The sequence below is a fragment of the Cupressus sempervirens genome, chromosome 11 (assembly GCF_028749045.1).
Source record: "Cupressus sempervirens isolate cs-2001-9-10 chromosome 11, ASM2874904v1, whole genome shotgun sequence".
Classification (NCBI taxonomy): Eukaryota; Viridiplantae; Streptophyta; class Pinopsida; order Cupressales; family Cupressaceae; genus Cupressus; species Cupressus sempervirens.
In genome coordinates, this window is record NC_143128.1 from 376724473 (window position 1) to 376747498 (window position 23026).

A 23026-nucleotide genomic window follows, 5' to 3' on the forward strand; every position below is an offset into this window, starting at 1 on the left:
TGAATGGAAGTTGTCATGTTTGGAGAGTATGATGTAAGAAGACAGCCTCACTGATAACTATGATATTAAGACTGGACAATCGAGGCACAATATCCATATCATTCTAACCCATTGTCGTAAGGGAACAATATCTGGTTGGAATGATGTCCAGTTTTGAAATGGTAAGCAGTAACAAAAGTTCAAAGAAAGTGATCCACAGACATCTAAAAGTTGGAGGAACCTGATATGAAAAATGTGACATCGCATTGACGTCAAGACATGTCAAGGTTTGCAGATTGTCTTATATGTGACTCGAGAGAGCAGCTACGGAGAAAGTGTTGTTGGTTTGTTGTTAAGATTAGGAGGATAAACTATTTTCTTTGTTGTGCTAAAATATAGACTAGCGAGAACCAGGCTTCTTAGCATCTTTCTTGACTGTGGGGGAGCCTACAATGGTGGCTGAAGAAGTATATGTTTGAGATTATTCAAAGAAAAAATCTATTACAACGATCTTGCAGTGGTTCAACTTCAGTAATAATTCTACTATAATAATTTTTTGTTTTTGTTAATGAATTCATTCGTCTTATCAAGGAAAAGAGGATGTGCTATGCCAAATGGTCACTAGTCATGAACAAGACAAGGTATGCGCAAACTACATCCATCAGCATTACTCCTAAACTCAGAAAAGAATCAATTGTTGAACTCAGGAAGTAAAGCAAAACAGTGGTTGCCTCTTGGCATAAGAAAAAGGACGACAATAGAAGATCTGAAAATGCCACTGGGACCCGACAAACCCAGGAAGAGGACGAAGAGGGCTCTCATGGGTCTCAGTAATGACAAGAATATTAGTGGAATCAACACCATCCTCAAAAAGACCCAACAAGGACCATAAAGTGCCATTGTCAATCCAACAGTTGACAAGCAGGGAACCACTGAGAAGCTGCCTCCTGTCTAACTGCTGCAGAGACCGTCATTTGACCTTGAAGGCCAGTTCTGGTTCCCAACTGAGGGGAGGAGAGTCACAAATAACAGCGCTGAGGTTCCAAATAACTGCCCAGTTCCCTTTCCGTCTAGCCTCTACAACAAGTACCCGAGAGTAGAAAATGTTTGTCACTTGTTTGACTCATGGAAAAGTCCTAGATGAACATCACAGTTATAGGCTGCCTTCAATCTATTAGGCTAACAAAAAGTCTTGTGATGAGAATTGATAGTCACAAGATCCATTTCCTATTTGAAGTTTGATTATAGCCCATAATAAACAAAACCTTAAGGATGTCAAAAAAGTCTGACATTTCAAACTGCCTTGTAAAATTGATGAATATATTATTGAACAGTTTCTTGGTCACTTAAAAATACATAGCAATTGCCTGGTAACCCTCCAGATATGCAGAATAATATAAGATTTGCAGCTGCAAACTAATACCTATTACATGTCGGAATATAAGCTATGTTGTTTATGAGTATTGGGCTTGAGACCTGTGCATCTAGGTTAATTCTAAATTTTTTTGTCAAGAACCAGAAAGTGCTAAGTCAACTTCTAGCTTAAAAGTAGGCAGCAGAGTTTGTATAGATGTTGGAACATTTTGAAGAAACAGAAAAGTCACATTTGTCAACAAAATTTGTTGATATCCTTGGCAATTGTTTGATGGTCTCAAAAATCTTGTACTAGCATATATACAAGATCAATAGTTGCCTCCAAAAGGAATTATTCATAAACAAATTCAATAATGCATTATGTATAAACCATAAACTGTGATTGTTTCAATTGGCCTAATGTTAAAAGGATTCAAAGGAATGTCTCGTGAGAAATTAAAACTACACATTCCCTTTAAAGAGGAAAATAATTGCCCTGTAGGACAGATCTAGAGCAGATAAAAGTATAAATTATTAATAATAGACTCATTCAGGAATGTTTAGAGAAATTACATGATTCAGGGCTAATGAATTTTGTCCTATAATAACCTAACTTTAAAATGCTCAACTGGAAAATCTTAAAATGGAACCAAATTTACCAAGTAAACAAATAATCAGATTTATCTGTTAATGTTATAAGATACGATAGATATGACACAGATTTCTAACAGATACAACTAAGTACAGATCACGAATATCAAGAGCTCTCATAAAAAAACACACTACTCTTGCTACAATTTCACAGATGCAATTACAAGATAGCACTAAAATTCCACGAGAAAAATATATTATTCATCTAAAAGAAGAAACTGCTTGAGATTCAAACATATTTAAAACTACAGCAATCCCAACTATATAAGCTCCAAGGGGAGATAATCATACACCCATTGGTTTCCAGAGCTTTTGTTACATCAAGTTGATGCAACTTCCATCCATAGAATGTCCTCAGCCGATTGAGTCGTCGTTTCTGCAAGAAAAGACAAAAGACAATTTTCAGAGAAATAGCATCCATTTTGCTAACATTTCCTACCAGAAGAAGAGTTGACTTCATTATTAAATATTTATATGATCTAATCTAACGGGTATCATTAACTTCAGGTTCCACAAGATCTGAATCTTCTTTTAAGTCAATAAAACCAAGAAAACAAAGACATTGTAGCAATAACATACTTGTTGGCGTACAAGTCTGCAAGTATGTGCTTTCATCCTTTTAATAGCTTCATCTAAGAGGATCTTGTGGTAAGTCTTATTTACTTCTGCTATTTCACAACAGTCACCATTTTCTTGGGTAGTTGCCTCAGTTTTTGTATTGACGTGAATATTCACGTTTTCTGCATTTGATCTGCAGTTTGCAGGCTCCTTACTACCTATAACAGCTAATTTACTATCTGGTGGGGAAACCGTAAAAAAAGTCTCAAATTCCCGTACACCAATAGCTTGCCGCAAACCACGTGTATAATCAGCCTTAGGATCATAAAACCCAGAAACTTCTTTTAGCAGACCGTCATCAACCATAACATCCACTCTTTGTTCAACATATTTATCCAGTACAGGCAATGAAGCATCCACCCACAAGAAGCAGCAATCGTATCTAAAAGAATCTTCTCTACCCCAATTCTGCCCTGCCACAAGAAATCACAAAATAAATGGCTCCATCACTAAAAACACATGTGCTCTGCTTGCTGACATTCACCTGGAAGAAGACAACAATATGAAGCAGATGATGCAAAGATATTTACATGCAGATCGTTGTGGGAACTATAAATAGTTATGCTAATCAGAACAAATCTTCCATTTCAACATGAAATACAGAATAAAGACAGTTTTCTACCAAAAGGCCGGATCATAATACAATGATTTTTGCATTTATCACAACGTCAATGAAAACCATTTCCAAGAGAGGGAGATATTTTTCTCGAACAATTACATATAGCTTCCTGCACAAGCTTTTTTCGTATTATTGTATGCTTTCAAGAACATTCATATTGCTTTTCTTACATCTCCTAGAAAAAATCCTTTTATTTAGCTGATTAATAACTTCAACATTTCACCTCATGAAGTCATAAAAGACAATACATTCACTCCCCTTTTTCAGTGGGGTTTTCTGTCCAACCATTATTCTACCTATTAACATAAATAGTTTTTACTCTGTTTGAAAGAGACATTCGATTTTTTCTGTCAGTAAAGAATCTAAACAGTCCCCTGGCATATTTTTATTGAACAGTACCTCCTAGAATGCATACCCATACACCCTATACATCTTCCTCTATGTTCTCATGGACATTTGAATTAAAGTGAAAAAAATGATCTTGGCTAGAACTCACGAGTCCAAATCTTTGACTCCGACTTGCACCCAGTAAAAAACTTATGTAAAAAAATTAAACAGAGTAAACTTAAATAATGCATGAGAAGCATAAAAAATGAATTTAGATAAATTGAAAGAGTTTTTTGATCATATTGTCACAAACCAACAATTACGTATCATACAATTCATGCCTCTCAAAGACCCGTGTTTAAAATTTCAATTAATGTACATATATAGTTTACTTCTTTGCCCTCCCAGCAGTATCCAGCTTCAAATTAGAAGATAAATCGGACTCCTCATTGTTTAGATTGAATGATTCCTCAAATGTGTCATCATTTAATGCTTTTGTTGTTGCTAATTATCTCTCCAATTTAGCAAGATCTTTGTCAAAGAGCATTAAATCCACATCTTCAACAATTCAATCAAATTATGGATCAATGTCATCTATAGTCAATGACATCGCAAGACTCCTCTCTCCTTGTTATCAGAATGAGATGAAGATTTTATTGAGTGAAGAAAAGGTCATTGAAACTATCTCGAGTTTCAAATAAACTCTAAGCGTATTCACACTGAGAAGCACTACTAGGCTTTCACAGCACAAAAAACATTAACCTTTAAATAATTGGTATTTGAGTACCTCAATCTTTCTATCACAAATCTACAAACACAACATTGATAAGTTATAAATTATTTATTTGTAATATTGAGCTAAAATTGCATTTTTCCAAAAAAAGTGTGATTAAAGCACTCGATTTTCTTTGCCTAGTTGCCGGATCACCCTTCTTGGAATGCATTAGGCGTACATTGTGACCTTTCCACACCATCACTTCATTTGTGAATGGAACACCCTCTTTTTGCTTTGGCAGGAGAGTGATTAAATCAAGTAGCCTTAGTGGCAAGTTCAAAGTCCTTGAGTCTAAAAGTTGAGTTTGAGCAAGCTATAGGTGCAAGTCCCTTGTCCATTAGGAAGTCAAAATCCACAAAGTAGAGGTGAACCAAGGCATCTAGTACTAAGATCCTCCATAGTAAGAGTGGGACTTAGGAGAGGTTGACATGAGGGGATCAAAGAGGTTGATGGGGAGTTCAAGCTTTGATCTGTGAAAGGAGATAGAGAATGATTTGAATTTCAACGATCCTTAAAAATTGAGATATATGATATGACAAGGATTGAAATCTGATCTGAAACATGTCTAATGTGCATGAAGGAAAGTTGATTTTAGAATGATCAGCTTTAAGTAAACAATTTGGACAAGTTAGAAGCCTAGAATTGAAGATGTGGTATGAAGTTAGGAATAAGAACCAAGATGATAAATCGGACAAAATCTTGACATAAGAGCATGAAAATGGAAAAAATAGAACATTCAGATTTGACACGGGAATCATTGAAACAACCTCAAAGCATGATTTAGATCCCTTGGACAAAATAAAAGGGGAGTTTGTAAGAAAAAGTATGAGGGAGACTTAGGTGAAATTTGTTCTTAATACATGGTTGGTTTTACAGATGGATTACTTGTATCATTTTCGTGTATTGCATGGTTTCTTCATTTCCCAACTTAAAGTAGAAATTCATTTATGTTGAGTAGAAATAGTTAAGTAGATAAATGGAAGATTTTGTTGTTGGTGAAATATGGTGAAACTAATGTTTGCAACTTTGGATATTTGTTGATTGCAAATACCAATGTAAGGTTAGTCTAGATCTGATTGCAAGCATCTAACTTCAATTGGAAATGTTCATTTGAATTCTCTCATAATTGGGTAGTTGAGTGAATGTTCTCACTATGACAATCATAGTTGCATCCTTAGAAACAAGCACCACCTTAGTGTAGTTGACTTGGCAAAGCAAGGACTGGTTAGAGTTTCACCTCATATTCAATGATCTCTTGCATTGTTAAGAGTAGATTAAATTCCTAAACCCTACTTCCCTATGCAGTTTGTTTGGTTAGAAGAAGTTGAGAAGCTGTCATTGCCATAACATTTGCATTTGCAAACTTGATATCCATTAAATGAATAGCATGTCCCCAAGTGATAACCAAACATATTGCATCATACAATTGTTGCGAGGTGTTCACACCATTGTCACATGAAACATGGGGACCCCCCCCTCTTTTTTTCTTGCATTTCAGCAAGTGCTAGTTTAGTTGGTTGTAGGTATTAGGGTTGAATACATTAGCAACATGTTAGAATATTAGCTTTGATGGTTGAACTTGAGATGAGGAGGTAGTCATGAAAACCAAGGAGGTGAAGAAACATTTGAAGCATCAACTATTACATCCCAATTTTTGACCTAGCTTGAAATATAGCCATTGAGGTTTACATGAAGTCAGTTGGCAGTTTAATTTGACATAATCTGGTGAAATGGTAAGTTAGTTGGTCGTTATGATTTCAAGTGAGAATGACATGTTAGTTGATCGTTAATCGCAAATTCATGGAATCAGGATGAAAGGTTAATTGTTCTGATTACTTATGATTATATAATTTATAATTTAAATTCGGAGAAATTCCTTGCAGGGAGCATGCTTAAGGGGTGAAAACATTGTCAGAAAAGAATTAGGCAGGGCATCACCATCACTGGGCAAACGAGTAAAGGACCTAGCCAAAATACATCTACGGGACTTGCATGAGTTATTTAATAATTTAATTTAAATAAATGGGATAAAATATAAAACGTATCTTAAAGGATTTTAAATTATCTTTTGTCATAGTACTTTTAATAATTGTTTATAAATGTTCATTTAAATATAATCAAATGATTTGGCACCATTATTATTTAATAATTTAATAGTTGTGCATTATAATAATGTTCGAATTATAATAATTGTATTAATATAATATTTGAATTTTAATCTTCCAATTCTATTTTCTTCCTTTTTATTTTTCTTGCTTTTAACCGATTATTGTTGGCATGTTTAATAGAATTTATGTTTTTAAATTCATTTAGACTTTTGGGGAATTCGAAATAAATCTTGTAACTGTAAGTAGCCGTAGAGACATGCTTACTCTATATTATGGATTTCTTTGGTTGTTAGCATCCATTCTTCTTCTTCCTCTTTCAAAATTCAATTCTCTTGGCAATCAAACCCTTGTTAGGTATTCTCATAATTTAGAGAGTGAACCCGAGTTCATATTGTGCCCATCGATTGGAATCTATCAAGCCGCAGATCTCTAAGCTAGTAGTCGGATTCATACCAAACGTTAAGGTTTTCTTCTATTTAGAATTTGGGCCGAGTCACGATTGGCGGATTTAATCAAGCGCACGTTGTTCTCAATTTTTAGGTCACGTATTGCATTTCGACCCAGCAACCTATAAGAACACTGTAGCTCAGTCATGACTGCCTCGAATATTTATTTTCTTTCTCTGCCTTCACATTTATTTAATACAAATGACAGCAAGTATTGCAAGCCATTTCGCAATTCCCTTTTCGTGTTAGAGAAGTCATCATGCCTCAATCGATCAGGTGTATTGCTACCGAACCTATGGAGAAGATTGGCATATTTTGATGTCTTATACACCCAATGATTCACTGGTTGTCATTCTATTTTCTTTTGATATTTTTGTTACTTAATGAATATCTACAAATTACAGAGGCACAACCTTTTCTTTAAGACAGTATTTCCTATCTTTATTTGATATCAGTTATGGTATAAATTGAAATTATGGTGGCCATGTAAAGTGAGTAGACAGGTAGCAATATAAATTCAACATTTAGTGCTTTTATTAATTAGGGCCATACCTATCAATCAACAAAGTTTGTGCCAATGTCTTCTAACTTCTTGGGGTCTGGATAGCCTTTCTCGTGTGGAACTAGGTTTTGAAAATATTATATCAGTGCTTGTTTCATTATTTCCAATCTGGAAATAGAAATTTAAATGACCTGGACTTCTTTCAAAAACATCTGATGGTGCTGGCATATCCTAGAAATGTACTCGATTTTGTATATATTATTCATTTTGTATGAACATAGTTTGTGAAATGTTGGATACATGTAAAATTGGCAGAACAGGTTAATCTGGAAATTCCTAATACCTAAAACTCACTCGGCTGTGTAGCCAAGAAAAAGGGTGGTGAGGTGAAAAAGAGGAATCTATGATAATTGAATCCGTAATAGCTATGACATTTCAATATTTATCAATTAATAGCTCATGCATATTCCTATTATTGTGATCTTCTACTGCCAAGTTGTACGGTGAGTTAATTACCAAGAAGCCCAGTGGATGGTAAGATGTTCCTTGTCAATTTCGAGTAGGAAGGGCCTTTCTTGTTAGAGATCGTGTGGAGATATGTTGTGGTCCGAGGTTGGGTGGTAAAGCCCCTAACAATGTTTCATCTCTCTCAAGATGTCGGATATGCGTTAGACAGAGATAAGCTATGCATTCCTATGTTTATTGGAAACAGGTATTATCATTATTATTTATGAAGAGGTAAGATTAAATTGAGTGGATTTCATTCTTACTATTATTTACATCTAAATGTAAGAGATAGATTCGTGGATTGTTTTTCATTTAAATGAATATCAATTATAAGTATATTTTCTAATCTTGAGATATTGTCACAGTTAAGTAATCAGAGGAAAAGGAATCTGAAGCCCCAATTGATTTGAGAGATGATTGGAACCCTAAATGATACAATGATATCGGAACCCTAATTGAATCCGTGGTATTGGAACCCCTAATTGAATTTGTGGTATCGGAAGCCCTAGATGAATTTGTGGTAGCAAAAGCCCTAAGTGAGATAGAAATATCAAAAGCCCTAAATGAACCGAAGGTAAATGATGCACTAATTGATACAATGGTATGTGATGCCCTAATTTAAAATATAGTGGTATTTATTTAAAATTATCGTTTGGATTGAAGATAGTGGTTTGTAGATGATAGTCATCGTATGAAATTGTTATAGTGTATTTGTGGACTAACCTGGGTGGTTGCAGAAACATCCCTAGTTTGATTTGAACTCAATTTTCTGAGGTATATGATTTTCAATTTCTGTAGTAATTTCATTTGATGGTAATTCAAGTTTTTAGTTAAGAAATTCTGTGTAACTGTTTTAACGGTAAATCTTATTCACATGAACGTGAATGATATAACTCTCTTCCTATGAAATGAAGTAGTAACTGTATTCCTTGAGTATGTTGAATGATAAATTAGACCCGGGAAAACTGGATGTTACATCAACGAATCAGACATAGTAAAGTTCAATCAAACTAAGCAAAATTCAAATCACGTGGATTGGCAACTAATTGGAAATGTGAAACTAATGGTGACTGATGAATTAGGAAATATAACTATTTTGTAAAGAGATTAGCTCGGGTGTGAATAACTTAAGGATTAACCAACTTAAGATTTTAGAAAAAATAACAATTAAGATTAAAAATAAACAGAAAATTAAAACGTTAAAAAAATAAAAAATAAAAAATAAGAAAATAAAAATAAATAAACAAAACAAACTAAAATTTTAAAAAAATGAATATTCAAATTGATAAGCCATTCTGAGTTGAAATGAAGTTTGCTCAAGTCCAAGTCAATCTTCATTGATCACTAGATGCACTTGCCTAAGTCAAGCTCGGTTTCTACTTCTAGATTTCAAATTCACCTCAATGGAGGATGTTTTCCACTTCACATTTGCAACACTTTGCCTAAGTTGATAGGAGTTTCCACCAAACACTTGAGTATTCACCTTTTTCCAAACGAGTTCTGAATTTGCCTAAGTTGTGGCTGGTCTATTACGATAATAGATAATCGTCAATTATTAGTTAATGGTAATCTATTGTATATATTTAGTTAGCTTTAGTTAGCTAGAGCTTTTTTAGCTTTCTTTCAGCTAGAATAGAATGTTTCTATTCTTTACAATCATTTCCTAAAGAAAAATCATTCCATTCTTTTGCATATAATGACCTCTCAGTCTCTATTAATAATAAGCAAGTATTTATCAATTACTTCCGTACTATGGTATCAAAGCCAATACTTCAATTTTTTTGAAAATTTTATAATTTCTTTAGAAATTATCTGCTAAAAGAAATTTGAAATTATTTTCGAGGCTTTTCTCAACAACCTGGCTAGGGTTTCTGTTTTTAAGTAATTTGTATGTACAAATCCCTTCATTATTTCTAGTTTCAGCTAGGGTTTGTTCATTGTTGAGGATCTTCATTGTTGAGGATCTCTGCTAAATCGCATTTTTTTCTCTTGTCTCCCAACTAAAAAAAGTGTCCTTTCTAGTTCAGCAAGCTAAAAAGCACAGCATCACACAAAACTACAAAATTGCATTTACTATTTTTGCATCCCGAAACCCCAAACTGGTATTGTTTCGATGGTCGGACGCCTTCATTATGGGCATTCACTGGTGTTTTCTACTAGCTGCATTTTTACTGATAGCTCTACTCTTTTTCCTGAAGAAATCGCCATTATTTTTGGGCCGTGTTTCGCCTGACAGCTCTGCTTTTTTCTTACTGAAGAAATCGCTAATGTTTGCGTTCACCCACTAATCTTCCATGCCACCTCTACCTGTAGCCGCGATCTAGAACACCAATCGGCTTTTTGTTTTAATATAGAAATCACCATTTTTCTTCCTCCATGGCCATCAGCTACGGTTTTGCTCGAAACCCTAAATTTTGAGCTAGAAAATTTATGTTGATTTCAGATTCTTGGTGAGTTATTTGAGAGCTCAACTAGGTTGTCATCAGATTTTTTTGGGTGCCTCGATTTTGAGCCAGCAGATTCAAAGATTAACATATTCCTTCTAAGTTTTTTGAGCTCTCTTCTAGGCCACTCTAAATTTTCTAAGTCTTCCATTTTTTGCCTCGAAGAACGTACCTTTATATATTTTCACATTTTCAATTGTTTTTCATGGTATCTCTGACAAACATTCTGCTCAAGCAAAACTCAAAATTCAATGGTCGAAATTATGGCACTTGTAAGCAGCAAATCATCGCCATTTTTTAATATCGAAACACTGATCAACTTGTTTTGGGTGATACAAAGCGTTTCACTACTCCTGGTACTAATCAAGATACATGGGATCTAAATAATCAGGAGGCAGTGATGCTTCTCAAACTATCTGTGGCTGATGATCACCTCTCTCGAATTCCATTCGGCAAGACAGTTGCCAAGATCTAGACACATCTCAACGGTCTTCATGAGACTTCTGACAAAAGCAGAGCTTTCTTTTTGAAGAACTCTATTTTTTATTGTCATAAATGAGCGAACCTCACTCTAGGCACACTTGAATAGAATTCAGGAAATACGTGATTAGTTGCTTGCCATTAGTCGCAAGATGGAGGAAGAGGACATTGTGGTTATCACTCTTCGGAGTTTACCAAAGTCCTATGAGCATTTTATCAAGACTCTCAACATCACATCTTCTGGTGTTGATTTGAAATTCACTGATCTCTACACACTTCTACTTCTACAAGATTGGTGGAAACAATAGTTCGGTAGCAATTCCAGCTCCACCTTCATAGAACAAGCCTTTGCTACTAAATCCTTTTAGAAGGATAAAGGCAAGTTTCAGCAGTCGTCTCAACAAAAGTCTTCTGCTCCAGCATCAGATGGCTCCTGGAAAAACATTCAGTGCAACTATTGCCACAAGTTTGGACACACGAAGGTTAAATGTCAGAAACACTTAGTTGCACAATCTAAGCAATCAGGTTTATAGCCCAAAGCGAACAGTACAGAGCATACTGAGTAGATGGAATCTGCTTTTTATGCCTTCATGGCTAAAAGACCTATAGATCATGTCAAGTCGTCTGCTTGGTACATTGATTCAAGTTCCTCTCATCATTGCACTCACCACAGAGACTGGTTTACTGACTACCATCCTTATTCAAATTCTATTGTTTTTGGTGGAGAAGAGTAAAGTGTTGTCGGCAAAGGCCACATTCAAATTCAGTCTGTTGGAAGGAATCTCATTTTCCTTGATGTGTATTATGTTCCAGGGATGGAACTAAATCTACTCCCAGTCGATTAGTTACTGCGACATTCTCCATACTTGGATTTCACCTTCAATTCACATCAGTGCACCATCACTGATCAGGCGACTCACTCTACTATTGTAGTGGGTCTTGAGGATCATGGTCTTTTCAGACTTACTGATTCTGGTGATTCTCAGGACTTAGCTATGGCTACTCAGTGGTCTTCTATTAGTACACTTTGGCATTAGCGACATGGGTACTTAAATGTGCATTATCTCTCACAACTTGCTCCGGATGAGCTTGTTCTTGGATTGCCAGAGATTCAGACTCAACAACTAGGAATTTGTGATGCATGCCAGGTTGGGAAGCAACATCGCACACCTTTCACAAGTAGCGATTCATGGCACGCTTCTTAGGAACTTCAGCTTGTTCATACCAATATTTTTGGCCCTATGGCCACTCTTTTGTTCTTGGTTCCAAGTACTTTATGTCGTTTATTGATGATTTCAGTAGAAAAATGTGGGTGTATTTCCTTAAGAAGAAATCAAATGCATTTCCTATATTTCAGAAATTTAAACCTTTAGTTGAAAAACAGTCTGGGAAGTCTATTATTACTCTCAGATCAGACAATGGGGGGGAATTTTGTTCTAATGATTTCTCTAGCTTCTTGGATACTCTAGCATCAAACGCCAATCAACTACACCCCACACACCACAACTAAATAGTGTAGTTGAATGTCGAAATAGAAAAATCACTGAGATGGCTCGATCCATGCTCAAACATAGACATGTTCCAAAGAAGTTTTCGGCAGAAGCAGTCAACACTACAGTTTCTTTTTTGAATCAGTCACCCATAGTGGCAATCAAAGGTAAAACTTCAGAAGAGGCTTGGTCAAGTCGCAAGCCCAAAATTAGTCACTTGAAGGTTTTTGGCTCCATTGCTTTTATTTGGATCCATGATGTGTCACGCACCAAGTTGGATGCCAAGAGCCAGAAACTCGTGCTTGCTGGATACAGTAGCCTTCACAAAGCCTATTGCCTTATCGATGTTGAGACATCTCGTCTCATCTACAGTCATGTGTAGTCTTTGATGAGCAGCAAAGAACTTTCATGCTTATTGCTCCTATTCTTGATCTAGCAAACCAACCTATGAAGGCTCATGACTTGAGAGTTAGACTTCCATTAGGTCCACTTGATGGGAGGGCTCCAGTAGCTTATGTGGCTCCAATTATACCAGTGATCCCTGCACAGATATATCCAGCTTCTACAAGATCACCTCGATTTGTAGATGCTTCACCTCAGTTTGATCCAAATTCTTCTGATGAGGAACCTGATCACCAAGCATCTCCTGATACTAATGTTGGTCGTTCTCCTCTCTGGCCTAAGTGGTGGGCTAAGACACTTGCTGATCTTCGTGACGATGAGCTCATTGATGGGAGAACTGCTCAAAAAAAGAGTAGACCTACAAAGTCTATCAACTTTTCTCTAATAGCCAACATTCACAGTGTGTTTGAACCTCAAGCATATTTTGAGGCTAAGAAATTCCAGAGTGGGAATAGGCCATGACATCTGAACACCAAAGTTTGTTGAAGAATAACACTTAGGTTCTTTTTGATCTTCCACCATGGAAGAAACCCATTGGCTACAAATGGGTTTACAAAATCAAATACAAATCAAATGATACTTTGGATAAGTAGAAAGCTTGTTTAGTTGCGAAGGGCTTTTCTCGGGATCAGGGCAATGATTATGAGGAGACCTTTGCTCCTACTGCAAAGATGAGCACCATCTAATTAGTCCTAGCCATGGCAGCACAGTTTGGTTGGAAGGTCCATCAGATTGACGTCAAGAGTGCTTTCCTGAATGGTGATCTCCATGAAGAGGTCTACATGACGCAGCCTCCTGGTTTCAAGGTTGTTGGTAAAGACCATCAGGTTCTCAGATTGGTAAAAGCTCTCTATGGCTTGAAGTAAGCCCCTCGAGCATGGTAAATAAAAATTGATAAGTACCTCAATGATCAAGGCTTCCAGAGGAGTTCTTTAGACTCAATTTGTACATCAAGACTACTGACAGTGACATCATCCTTCTAGTCATTTATGTGGATGATTTGATCATCATTAGTAGTTCGGCATGTTTGATTCAGAAAATCAAACAGAATTTATGCCAGTCTTTTGATATTAGTGACCTTGGGCTCATGCATTATTGCCTAAGTGTTGAGGTTTGGCAACAGTCTTCTAAAATATTCATTTCTCAGTCCAAATATGTTAGGGCTTTGTTAGACAAATTTCGTATGTAGGATTGCAAGCCTGCATCTACACCCATGGAGAAAGGTCTCAAGTTATCAACCAAGTGTGGTTCTCCTTCCATTGACGATACTACATACAGGCAACTAGTAGGCAACCTCATCTACCTCTTTGCTACTAGGCCTAATATCAGCTTCGCAATCAACTATATCTCACGCTTTATGACAGCTCCTAAGTTTATCGTTGGATGGCTGCAAAGCGTGTGCTTCATTATGTGAAGGGCACTTCAAAGTATGGACTTTTGTATTCTCAAAGTTCTAATCCTAGACAGTGGGTTCACAGATTCAAATTGGGCAAGCTTTGTTGATGATAAAAAGTCAACTTCTAGATATGTGTTTAGTTTGGGATCTAGTGCAGTCACATGGACCAGTAAGAAGTAGCATGCAGTTTCTCTCTCCTGTATAGAGGCCGAATACAGAGGGACTGTTAAGGTAGGATGTGAAGTTTTTTGGCTTTGTCAGATGCTTGGAGATATGCAAATGTCATCAGCAAGACCAACTACTTTGTTTGTTGATAACGAAGGAATTATCAAGTTAGCACAAAATCCAATCTTCCATGAACGAACCAAGCACGTGGATGTTCACTGTCACTACATACGACAGCTGTTTGAAGACGGGACAGTAGATTTGCAGTACATTCCTAATAATGGAACTCTAAAATTTGGCAAATTTTAGATTCCCAGGCACCATGTTCAGGGCACAAAAGAATATTTTAGAGTGATCATGAGCAGTGATTGCCAAACATCTTCATCACATTGAGGACTTGGACCAAGTGACCAAAAACAAATGCAATTGGTTGATACTATAATTGTTAATGCTGTAATAGAACAGAACATTGGGAATCATGATACGGATGTCTCCAGCATTTCATTCACTTCTAAAATTTTTGAATAAATCATCATCTAAAAGATAAGTGTTTTCTTTGCTCTCAATTGGTTGTTCTCCATTTTAGACGAAGATTAATGTCTAGACATTATCCCCAAATCCAAAGTTTTAAAGCCTAAACATGATTTGGATTTCTCCGATTAATAACATCTAGGGTACAGGATACCTGAAGCTTGGTGATTGCAGGGATAAATAACAGCAATATTTAAAGCACACATCTAGATATTGTTTTTCTCTTTTAGAAATTCTGCTAGCAAGGAACCATGAAGTGTATTTTGCTCATATTTGCTGAAGATGAACCATTCAAAATTTCCAAGGAATGAATGAAGTCCTCGCTCCACTTTGTTATGAGTTCAAAACCTGACTTTTCCCAGCATGAAGAATGATTGTTGCTTTACCACTCTCTTGTAGACAGGATCTGATAAGCAACCCAAGGATTTCAATGTGCCCAGAATTTGGACACCCAAGGCCAAGTGAATTACACAAGTGCTTCCCTCTATTTTCTTTCTCAACAACCAAAGAGGATCATCCCATGAAGGCTAACAAAAGTTTCGAGGATATGCACAAACGGCATGTTGGAAGGCACCAGAACAAGCATATGAATTGCGTCAGGAGTTGGACGGTGAAATCCAAGGAAGAAACAAAGAAAAATCAGGAAGCCAAGCAAGGAGCATACGAGTTTATAAAAAGCTACAGAAGTTTCTATGCGTTGAAAATTCAAGAATCTCCAGACGATCAAAGCCAAAAACCAGCGTATGCATCAAAGGTATCTTGTGCATGATGAACAATGAATTTTCATACAGGCAAAGCGATGAATCAAGGATTCACAATGGGAGAAATAAATTACAACTCATCTTCTCCAAAGTTACAATTATGGAGATGTCGTCAATGATTAAAAGGGCCCGAGGGATACATTAAGACTTGGGATAATAAATGATTAAAAGTTGTGATCACAATAACTGCAGATTTAAAAGGGATTGGTTATTGGGACTCATCAGTTTTATTTTAAAAAGGGTGTGATTATTTGAAGAGGAGCGACTATTTTATGAGGTAAGACTTTTTATTTAAAAGGCCATGTCTCTAAGATAAAAATGATATAAATGGGAGAAGTAAAGAGGACATTGTAAGATTCAAAGATCCAAACAGAGACATCCATATTCTCTTAGGAGAAAGTATTTTATATTTTATTATTGTATGGAGGAATAAGAGACTTATTATGACTTTGTAATAAAAATTCTATTATTTTATTTTAATAATAAAATAAAATGTTCTTTGTTTATTATTAAAAGTGTGGAGGTTTTAAGTACAGGCGAATCGTCCTTCATAATTATTTTCTGGAATTCTGTATACAATTTAAATGTCGAATAAGTGGACATGGTCATCTAGCATTTAAATTTGATCATCACAGATAGTGTGAAATATTTAAATTGTTTCTGCATCTGTGTCCAATTTGTCTCCTTACTAGAGGAGTTAAAGCTCAATCTGGACTAATTTAAGATTGTGTAATATTTGGTCTGTCACATCTTGATGATTTAATTGTTAGCAATAAAAGTGCATAAGAACTTTATGAAGTACGTGAAAATTCATTGAAGTTGACTCTATTGCCCGGATGAGCAGAGGGACTGGTCTTTTTATTATTGAAGTCAGAAAATCTATATTTTCCTTCCTACAAGCATCAGATCTATTATTAATAAATATTTTACAATTCATTCAATTCAAACACTCAGCATCCAGTTTTCATTGAGTTCGAGGACCTTGCCAGCCGGAGAACTCCAAAGCTTAAATTCGCTTTAGAAAAACTTTGAACCAAGTGATCAGGTTCAAGGAGAAGGTCTACTCACCTAGGTTTAGCAGAGCCTAAAGTGCAAGGGAATCGAGAAGTATTCCCGTTCGTTGGTCAGAACTGATAGAGAAGTCCTATCGGAGAAGTGGCAGGCTCTTGGATTTCCGATGTGCAGTTTTGGGAACCAACACCTACCATAGATCAGACTGCAAATATTCTCACCAAGCCTCTTGGTCCTGATAAGTTTGTCAAATTCAAAGGTCAGCTTGGTGTTATAGATAGATTAACCATTAAGGGAGGGTATTATGATAATTGATAATCGGCTATTATTAGTTAATGGTAATCTATTGTATATATTTAGTTAGCTTTAGTTAGCTGTAACTTTTTTAGCTTCCATTCAGCTAGAATAGAATGTTTCTATTCTTTACGATCATTTCCTAAGGAAACATCGTTCCATTCTTTTGTATATAATGACCTCTTGGTCTTTGTTAATAGTAAGCAAGTATTTACCAATTACTTCTGTTATATGGTCTCTACTTGGTTCGTAGTGGTTTTGCCTAACTTGGTGGTGGTTTCCACTTGGCATATAATGTTCTTGCCTAACTTGGAGGTGGTTTCCACTTGGTGGACAATGGTTTTTCCTGACTTGGTGGTGTTTTCCACTTGGCATATATTGGTTTCACCTAACTTGGTGGTGGTGTATATTGATATACATTATTTAGCATATGAGCATCCTTATTCAAGAAAGAGATGGAGATTTGGTGGTTCGTCCTAGAATACTAAGCATTCAATTCTACAGCTACACATTGTAGTGGCATAAAACTCGCATCAACAATAATTAAGTTAAGCCCACAATAAGAAGGAACCTTTAGGTTGTCTTTGTTGACCATACAATCATACATTGTTTAGCATCCAAGCTTCTTTATTCAAGAGAGGCTTTCATATTTGGTGTTTCACCTAAAATATTAAGTGTTTCATCCTATATGTTGAACTAGTCACAAAACTTGCATCAATGGTGAAGAAATGAGGCTCCCTTTCATAACCTTGTCAATCTACAACTAATCTAGAAACGTGTCTTTGAAGATTTCATCATTAGCCTCAAAAGTATCAATGGAGAAAATTATGGGGGTTGAAGTATATGTCAAATCTCTTTCTTAGGTGTAAAATTAATGAAGACCCTTAACATATTTCCTTATTTTTTCATGTAGGCTAATGGGGTGAACAAAAGAGACAATATGAAATTATTTTATTTTATTTATCAAAAATTAACTTTATATTCTGTTTTTAAAAAGCAAGCTATGTTTTTAAAAAGGTTTTAGTTTTTGTATGTGTGGTTAAACAATGTCTCTAGGACCAATCCAAAACTTAATTAAAAAGAATATTATATGCTCTTATGACTAAGGAGGACTATATATGTATGTGTGTATGAATGTGTGTGTGTTTATATTCTCAAGAAAAGTTATATGAGGAGAATTGGACAAAACAAAGAGTCTTCCTGCTCATTTTATGGATTTCTTCTTCAAGATAAAGACTACAAATTCCTTTTCTGAGGAAAAAATCCCTTTGCTAAGATGGTTTTGAGCATGAACCCTCCCAGCCATTTGATTGATTTCATCTAAACCACCATCGTGTTGTATGCTTGTGGTTTCAAAGTTTGAATTAGTAAGCTTTATTGTGCTGATCAAATATGGTTCCATTTCTGAAATATTACAATTGAAAGGTGACATCAAATTTATTTTCTTATTTTATCAAAGACTCAAAAATATTGGGCATATCGTCATTCTGTGCAACTCATAACAGCTTTGAAGGGAAATCACAGCAATTTCAGAATCTTTTGAGCAGGCTGTACTTGCCTAACCTGGTTGTACTCTTTAAGAGCCGTTACTATCCAGTCATACTTTTTTTTCAAGTGACTTTCTATATTGAAGTGCCAGCACCAAATCATAAATAAAGTCAAAACAAAATCCTTGCAGACACAACACTTCCAAAAGGACAGTTATATACTTTAAGGCAGATCATATATCTCCAGAACTACTATATTTTGTATTATGGTGAGCAGTCACACCTCTCAAAAGAGATGTCACAGTCATCTAAATTCAATATCGGTACTAATGTAAGCAGCACATCATTGATTGCAAGCCGTACTACTGCTGCAGCTGTTCACATCTAGAATTAAAGATCAATATTGTTCTTTCTAGTTGCTTACTGAGTTTTACTTTTGTTGCCAATAGTTGTGGTATGATAATTTGATTTTTTGGATACTCCTTTGTTGATTGCTCATTGATAAACATAATTTTAAATGAGTTTACTACTATCTATTATCAGTTTTCACTTTCCTGTGATAATGTACGTCAACTATGGCTGCTTGTTATGCAATCTGTTTCCTTCTCAAGTATGCTGCCAATACCTTATTTTGGTCTTTAGATCGACTTACATTATTGATGCACTGTTTTGAACAATAGATCAGTGTCTCAGTTATTAAAATAATAATAATTGTACATTGGAAATTTCTAGGTGGTTTATGGCTAGAATGCTGTTGCATTTAATTTTGTAAGAATATCTTGGTGAATTTTCTATTGGATCCTATTTTTAATTTGCATATCAGTATCTGCCAATTCGTCATTGATCCAAAATCCACTTGTTATCTATCACTTCGGCATTAATCTGTTCTACAGTAATCTACCTATTTGGCATTGATCAGATCTATATTTTCCAATTTGACATTGATCAAATTTGCATAATTGTCTTTGATATGAATCAAGGATGATTATGGAATCCATCGTTGATGCAATAAGTTCCCATGTCCTATTCCTTTCTGAATTCTTCTTCCGATAGATGGAAATCAGAACACTAGGTTTTGATAGCACTTCATTCTGCACTTGGCAGCACATGTTGACATCTTGGCAAGCACTTTGAGCAAGCTTCCATTTGGGGCAATCCGTACCTCCTCTCATACTAAACTCGCATAACTGTAGTTCAGTGTGCCCTCAATTGTGCCATGCTTTCATGCAAGCTCTTTTCTGCTGTACTCATTACCTTTTATTGCACACTCTAGAGAATCTAGGTTTAGTAATTTAGGGGGGAAAGGGAAGCAGCATGGCTTCAAAAAAGAAAAAGAAAAACAAAACAACCAAAGCGAATACCTGTGAAATCAGATCCAATTGTCAATAGATCCTTCATATCTCTTGGCAATCCTTTCATCTTCTTGAAATACAAATTTCTGACTATAAAAATGACAAAAACTAAAAAATAAGGTTTTTAACTTGTTTCTACAGCAGTACAAGTCTTTTGTCAGGCTTGAGGGGTCCAAGCAAGTTCCAGCAAGAAACTCACAAGATTCTGTGGCCAATTTGTCTTATTTTAAATTACTGTTTGAGAAAGATATTTATTACTTTCAAGTTTCATATGACTGTTCACTCTTACAATTCTAGAACATTGACCAAACCATAATCACATGCAAAATTAAGACTTAAACTTGACCTCTGATCATTTTCAATACATCTGATTTTATAATCTTATTCTAATAATATGCACTCTATAGAATTCAGATTTTTGCTTTGACAGTCTTTTGTCCACAAGTGATTTTAGGACTTCTTTGACACATTATGCTTCAAAGTTTGAAGCGTGAAGAAAGATGTTTTTGACAGTCGGAGATTTCGACAATAGAATGTCAAATTAGTTTTTAGTGTTTATATCATATTGTTTTAACCAACAAAACATACTAACATAGCAGAAAACAATAGAAGAGAAGCATACAAGTTCTACTTGTACACAGCTTCCAACTACATAATGTTACAGTGTAGAGATTATTTTACATCAGCAATCAACAACACAATATAAGCAGATTAGCACCATACAGTAAATGTGGCTAAAGATTAGTTAACAATTTTTCTGTACTGTGGCTAAAAATGATGCTTTCAACAGGGTCATGGCAACTGTAACCAACTTCCTTATTTAAATCACAAGGACCATGTTTCTGCATTTTATTAGAGACTTGCACTATAAACTATAAGGCATTTCAGTTTAAACACTTCTATCATACATCCTCCAAGAGTCGCTAAAACTACATACCTTCGATTGTGATCCCTGGAAAATTTCACTTGTAGGAGTCCCAGTTGTTTCATAGATCTCAAGGTACCGATTTATCTGCAGGGAGACCAAAAATAGTGTAAAATATGCAGGATTTCTAAAATATATACAACTTACATATACCATAATACAGATATATATGTGTACATAATGCTCTCTCTCTCTCTCTCTCTCTCTCTCTCTCTCTCTCTCTCTCTCTCTCTCTCTCTCTCTCTCTCTCTATATATATATATATCAGTGATATGAAGACTGGTATAATGGTCTGGATGTGTTTATGTATGGTGTGGATCATGTATGTATGGATGTGTATATATGTATGTATGCATGCATATGTGCGTATGTATGTATGTATGCATGCACAGGTAGGTAATGACACATCATGAATGAATGCATTTACAGAAACATGAGTAGAATACATGGTGTACTGATGACTAATTCCTGAACAAAATGCAGAAATATATAGAAGACAAGGTATATGTAGTTTTCTTGCCCTTATTGCATTTTTGTTTATTGATCAAAATAATAGGATATCACATAGGCATGTCAATCAGATTGAGAAGGGATGAAAAAGTGCCAAATCAGACTTCATCATGAGCATGGAAAGAGGATTCATTTGAACCCAACCTGGGCTATTGTTTGCAGCCAAGGCAATGGCCAAAGGTTAAAGGCAAAATTGGCTTAGTCTAAGTGAAGAGGATTGTGGTCGGAATCACACTGATTTGAGGAATTCTGCCCCCAAATTTTCCTCTAGATCTGAAACCTTCTTCCTCATAAATGATCAAAATCTTGATGTGGCCTAGGTCCTTGAGTTTGAGGACATGAAGATTGAGGATTAAAAAGTGAGAGGTGATGAAGTTTGAATGACTTGAAAGATAAAGAAATTTATGAGCATCATGAATTCTGGTTGAAATTCATCTGATTAGAGGAATTCTTCCTTGAAAAATCCTCTCTTCCTCAAATCTCCACCCAGCATGAAGTCCTGAATTTAGATGCAAATTGGAAGGCTTGAAAGAGGCAAATCATTTCCTTAGATGATACACCATGGATCCAATGCAAGAGGTAGCTGCTATTAAATAGTTGATTGAAGATATTTAAAAAATAATTGCATTATATTCAAACAATCTTCTATATAAGCAAGATAGCTGCTACAATCTGGAGATCATTTTGAAATTGCAGATACAGCTGAAAGGGTTCAAAACTTCAAACCATTCAAGGTAGATTGTGGAGATCTTTTCAATTACTTTATTTGCTGGAGCTGACAGAGATCAGTCCATAGCGTTTCTCATTCAAATCTGCAAGCTAAAACAATTTTCACAATCACACATCAGAGAATTGGACCACAATTTCAGGCAACTACCAGCAAAGTGACTCAATTTGAATCAATTGCCAGTGCTAAGACTCTAATTTCAAACCTTTATCAGCACTGAAGTTCTGATTTTGGACATCTGAATGTGTTTACCAATGAATTTAATTCTGATTTCATGCCTGATTATAATAATAAATCAGTAGAAAGGACCCCAATTTCAATTAGTTGCTGGCAAATAACAATCCAAATCTGATTATCCAGGTTTCATATCCAAGAGAAGCAACTCGGGCCCTGAGATTTCATCCTCCCATCATATTTTCATCACCATTTACAGTGGTTACACTCATTTCCAAAATTGTGTAACTTCATATCAGACCTCATTCTTGGATCTCAATCATGTTTGCATTTGCTAAGTGAAATCAGATTGCCATGAGTGATAGGTCACTTAGAGGTGAAAATGGATCAATTTTCTAAATTTGTTATGGTGTCACAGCCATAGATCAATCAGTTTTATAATTCTGATGCACATGTTTAGAGTACCAATTAATTTCCCAGCTACCATTGCTCTCTAATTTTGGAACGAACCTGATTGAAAAAAGCTAAATCCTAACTGTAGTGTTTGTTGCATCCCTAGGTATAGAGAAAGGAGCCGAAACCTCAAGGCGAAGGAAAGGATTTACCAGTGAAGGACAGTGAAGGAGAAATGTGAGCAGTCAAAGGACAACAGATGTTTCCGAGATGGATTCGAGCAGCAAGTACAAGACCAAGACCAAAGCACATCAAGACCAAAAAGATCATGCATGGTTCCAAACTGTTGAAGACAGGATGATACGAAGCCAAGGACAAGATTTGGTCCAAGATCAAGGAACACTAGGACATCTCCAAGATATCAAGACAGAAGAAAGGCAAAGCAATTTCAAAAAAGAAGACAAGGCTTACACCTAAGAGGGAATGCTATCTTAGATTTCCCTTGAAAATCCAAGATTAAGATGAAAGACTCAGTTATCACCATAAGGCCAGGTTCAAGACAAGAATTATTCAAAGAGTAAGAGACCAAGGATGAAGAA

General features: G+C 35.7%; 1 protein-coding gene across 3 annotated transcripts in view; it reads right to left on the minus strand.

The window, feature by feature from the left end:
• Positions 1 to 23026, minus strand: part of IPT2 (tRNAisopentenyltransferase 2) — a 101142-nt gene that overhangs the window by 28697 nt on the left and 49419 nt on the right. For 2 of the 3 annotated variants that reach the window (XM_089808748.1, XM_089808749.1), the window contains exons 7-9: positions 20636 to 20710; positions 2563 to 3009; positions 2275 to 2359 (exon numbers count right to left, since the gene is read on the minus strand). In XM_089808748.1, coding sequence (XP_089664874.1) covers positions 2275 to 2359; positions 2563 to 3009; positions 20636 to 20710 — 607 coding nt within the window. The remainder of the gene's footprint in view (positions 1 to 2274; positions 2360 to 2562; positions 3010 to 20635; positions 20711 to 23026) is intronic. The other variant, XM_089808750.1, reaches the window with a different exon arrangement.